At 58.6% G+C, this 4995-nt stretch overlaps 1 protein-coding gene across 1 annotated transcript; it reads left to right on the plus strand.

Annotated features, from left to right (window-relative positions):
- Positions 1–3252: 3252 nt before the first annotated feature.
- Positions 3253–4995, plus strand: INS49_005567 (uncharacterized protein; the record flags this gene model as incomplete). The annotated part of the gene is made up of 2 exons (XM_043166346.1): positions 3253–3504; positions 3598–4995. The coding sequence occupies 2 exons, from the start codon at positions 3253–3255 to the stop codon at positions 4993–4995; spliced, it is 1650 nt and encodes a 549-aa protein (XP_043017126.1).

The following is a 4995-nucleotide window of genomic DNA, read 5'->3' on the forward strand; positions in this document are numbered from 1 at the left end:
AGAGGGCTTCCCGCAGTACACCATCTCGAATCTCTGTCGCCGCCTGGGCTGTTTCTGGGCCGAATCTTGTTGGTTTTCTGTGTTCGACGGTCCAATGCGGACTGGGTGGAACTGGTCGAATTGGACGACCGAGAAGCTGGATTGGGTGACTAGGTTATGTCGTCTCTGGCCGGCAGCACATGGACATTCAATCGCCGGGCAATGCGCCGAGGTATATGCACGAGGGAATGTGAGGGTCCTTGTGCGACGTCTCCCTCACGATCACGGTCTGGAGGAGCACTGAGTGAGTGTCGGAAACCAGCATGCAAGAGGCCGAGTCGATGTTAAACGATCCATGTCAATGCCAAGGAGGCGGAAGAAGAGACCGGTGGAGATGTCACAAGCCCTTGGGAACTCCTCGTCTGCCGGGTGGAGCAATTCCCAAAGCAGGCCTAGGCAGGGAGGAGGCAGGGAGCCAGCGATGCATGCATTTACGGAGTTGTATCTACTGTGTTCGATGCGAGTTGAGGGTGTCGGGATCACAGCCACTAAGGTTAGGGGCCTGAGCCAGTTCAGGGAACACTGCAGCACGCACAGATGTCGCTAAGGGCGATCCCAGCGTCTTGGACAGTGTGACACGGCAGCCTACGAATCGGCTTGGTTTCTGTCTTGGATGTGTGGAGTTTCTGGGACTGGACCAATCATCTCTGTGCCTGCATTTTACCGGTAACTGTAGAAGCATGGCCTTTCTTTTCTCTTCTCGTTCTTCTTTTCCCTTGTTATCCTTTTTGTTTTTATCTCCTGTTGGGCTATTTGTCCGAGTGATACCGGTGCCATGGAGTCGATCCCTCGCCCACAGATTCCGAGACTCCCCAGATCTCTTCGATCGATCGACATTGTGATCAATGGGCCCTCCTCAAGACATGCAAGTGACACGTCTCCGCCCGTCCCTTCAACGGCCCTGCCCTGCCCTGCCAAGGCCATCTCACTGGGCTTCCAAATCGAGACACTGCGTCTTTGGACAATGCTGGGTCGGGATCGTCTCAACTCTGTGACCCGTTTGAAGTTTCGCATCGGCAATCTGGCGAGGCTCAGCCTGCCCTCACGGTTTCAAGCTTGGCCCAAGCTACAACGTGGCACTCGTGCTCATAACGGTTAGTACTAGTAGGGCCTAATCGATGCCGAGGTAGATGCCAGACTCTCACTGGCATTGACGCTGCTGACCCCGCCTCACAATTCGTTGCTAGAATAGTACCGATACGCCCCTGATGAGCTTTCCCCTCTTCACCCGCCTGTTCTCGTCCCTGGAAGCAAGGCTACATACAAAAATTGCGGAGACCTCCCTGCTCGATACTTTGCTTCTCAGTCCTGCCGCTACATGACCTGACCTCCACGAGGTCTAATCCTCTTGTAAAGTACAGTCTGGGTGAGTAAGTGTAACAGACTGACCACGATAGCATGCTGTGAAATGAACTTACCCGCTCCCAACAACCGACTGAGGCAGCTACGAATCAAGTGCCACAGTGCATGATCGTCGGCTAGCATTACAAAGTCATTGAGGTGTGGGGTGGAAGAGCCGGGCAGATGGTGCGCAGGTGCCCTGGCCTCTGCTCTGTCACACCTGGGAGAACGAAACAATGGCACTTTCCGTGGAGACTCGTTCCATGTCCGATGGACACCAATCATGTCCGTCCTGATGTTGGGCTGAACCAAGTCGTATTGTGTCTGCCGGGTAAGAATCGGTTGAAATGAAAGACTTACTGTATTGCTGTCGGGTAGCAGGATCCAACTATCGTTCCCTGCCCATCTTCGTTGGAAAGAAGATGCGGCGCCTGCAAACATCGCCCAATTCTCACTTCTTCGATCGGTCGAACACGAATCAAGTTAATAAAAAAAAAAAAAAAAAAAAAAAAAAAGGAAAAAGTATCCATCCTGGAACAGCACCGCCTCGGACACTCTACTGTGGAATGACTTATCACGCACCCAGCAGCCTGGGTCTCTTGATCGGTCGAGTCCGATACAAAAGCGACAAATGATCTCGCGCTACTGCCAACAAGTCGATTCCGAGGTCCCCGGATTACTGTGCAGTACCAAACATTGGGCCAGGGCCCGAACGGTGGGGCACTCGCAGGAGACATGACTACTCCCAGGAGAGCCAAGCCCGCAAGTGAGCCTTGGCCGCGGAGCTGGCCACGCTGCCACCACGCTCTGCGGTGACACATAGACCTGAGGAACAAGCAATAAGCTTGCGGTGATCAGCAGGAACGGTGAGACCCCGCAGCCAACCGGAAGCGGCCTCTGGGACCCGTTCGGGCGCACGAACATGGCCGGGTGGGCACACACTTGGTTGGGTACCTCAGTCGAGTTGCAGGTCGTATTGCCAGACTGTGTGTGTAATGTGTACTTGCAGGACGGCCCATGGGGCTGGCCAAGGCCAAAAAAGAAGCGCCAACAACAAGCTCTGGGTCCGCCCACAGCGTCGGCACCACGTGCGGCAATTTCTTGCTGTCCATACCGGATAGGCAGGGGGATCTGATGACCTCCTTGTATTGGACCGGCTGGGAGGGCTCCTGCACCAAGTGCCGCATCCACTACGAATACCGTACATGTTGCCCAGGCGGTCATGGACATCATGATCTTGAGTTCTCGTTGGAGCGTCAAAACGTGGCAGAGCAACACCAATCGACCGTCCGGTGGCAACGGACCGCGTGCCCCATGTCCCGCCATGTGGCCTTGTTGTTATTAGGTGCAACGGACGACTGCCGAGGTCACATCTAGGTGTCTGGGGACCCCGTGGGAGGGTGGGAACTTCTCCCCACACCGGGCCACATGATGTGCATGGCTTGAGGCAGGCTGCCCAACCGGGGCCACGGTCAGCACAGAACTGCCCCGCCCGACAGGCCAGCATGGGCTGTCTATAGCGAGGGAAACACCAGTTCATCCCGGCACACGGTACTGTTGACTCGCTAGACCAACGTGCAGGTTAGCAGGTGCTGTGGGGACCGAGCTCTTGGGAGCAATCAAAGTCGGCCCGGTTGCCTCGTTCACGCCGCGGACGGGCCCTGAAGTTTTGTCTCGGTGCAGCTATCACCGTGCAGAACGTGGGGAGGGTCATTGTCGTCGTCATGGCCTCATGCACGCCGTGTATATAATGAGTGCTGGCCTCCTGGGGCCAGCTGGAGCCGGGGGCGTACGAGTGCTGGATCAGGCCAGGTCTTGTACGTCGAGCTGCCATCCGTCTCTCAGCCTCCTCCTCCTCCCCTCCGGCCCACAATGGTCAAATTCCCTAGTTCCTCGTCCGCCTCGGCGGTGGTGCTCGCCCTCCTTGCCAGCGCACCCTCGCCGGCACAAGCAGTCGACGTGACGGTCAGCCTCGACTATTCGACTTATATAGGCACAGCACAGTCGAGCACGGGGGTCACTGAATGGCTCGGCATCCGTTTCGCAGCGCCGCCCCTCGGGGACCTTCGCTTCGCGCGGCCTCAGGACCCCGCGGTGGTCAGCACCCCACAGCCGGCTAACCAGGTATGTCTGTCTGCCTCCTGAGGGCGGTGGTGTGAAGCTGCCGGTCTCCCAATGGTCGCGAACGCAAGGGACTGACGTGCTACTCGGCTCCAGCATGGCAAGGTTTGTCTCGGCACCGGCAAGCCGTCAAATGCAACCGACACCTCGGAGGACTGCCTGTTCCTAGACATCTATGCGCCCAGCAACGCAACCACGGCGTCCAAGCTGCCCGTCTTCTTCTTCATCCAGGGGGGTGGCTTCAACGAGAACTCCAATGCGAACCTCAACGGCACCGGCCTGGTCAACGCGTCTGGGAACAACATCATCGTGGTCACCGTCAACTACCGCGTGGGCCCGTACGGGTTCCTGACCAACGGGGATGAGCTGCAGCTGAACAATGGGCTGTACGACCAGCGCAAGGCCATGGAGTGGGTCCAGGACTACATTGCGCAGTTCGGGGGGGACCCCGGGCATGTGGTCCTGGGCGGCGACTCGGCCGGGGCTGCGAGCATCAGCCTGCACCTGGCCGCGTTCGGAGGGCGTGACGACGGGCTGTTCCACGCTGCCGCCGCGGAATCGGTCTCGTTCGCGACCGTCCTCACGGTCGAGGAGAGCCAGTACCAGTACGACAACCTTGCGCTGCGGCTGGGGTGCGTCGGCAGCTCCCACGAATCCCTGGCCTGCCTGCGCTCCAAGACTGCCGTGGAACTCCAGGACGCGAACTACAACATCCCGTACCCTGGCGCTGCGTCTGAGCCGCGGTACATGTACAACCCGGTCATCGATGGGGACCTGATCCGGGAGCTGACATACACGGCCTTTGCGGACGGGAACTTTGTCAAGGTGCCCATCATAGTTGGCGACGACACCAACGGCGGGACCTCCTTCGCGCCCCAGGACACCTCGACCCTCGCACAGAGCAACGTGTGGATCCGGAACCAGTTCCCCTACGTCACCCTGGAGCAGTTCGCGGCCATCAACGAGCTGTATCCCAACCCCAACGACACGTGCCCCAACGTCGGCTGCTACTGGCGCCAGGCAGCGGACACGTACGGGGAGATGCGCTACATGTGCCCCGGGCTGTACGTCACCGCCGCCTATGTCGACTACGGCGTCCCGCAGAGCTGGCATTACCGGTGGAATGTCGAGGACCCGGCGCAGGTTGCGGCGGGCGAGGGCGTGCCGCACACGGTCGAGTTGAATGCCATTTTTGGGCCGCTCAACACCAACAACAACTCGCCGCTCAGCTACTACGCCAACGGGACCAACGCGTACGCGGTGCCGGTGGTGCAGGCATATTGGACCAGTTTTATCAGGTCGTACGATCCGAACACGTACCGGCTGAACGGGACGGCAGAGTGGCAGGCGTGGGATGACAAGACCCAGCAGCGGATTCTGTTTGACACGGGTGGCGCGACAAGCATGGAGAGCTTGGCGGGCTCCGAACTGATGGCGAGGTGCGACTACTGGTATGGCATCGGGGTGGACATTCGTCAGAAGAGGTCAATCTAG

This window comes from Diaporthe citri (assembly GCF_014595645.1).
Source record: "Diaporthe citri strain NFHF-8-4 chromosome Unknown scaffold_18, whole genome shotgun sequence".
Taxonomy (NCBI): Eukaryota; Fungi; Ascomycota; class Sordariomycetes; order Diaporthales; family Diaporthaceae; genus Diaporthe; species Diaporthe citri.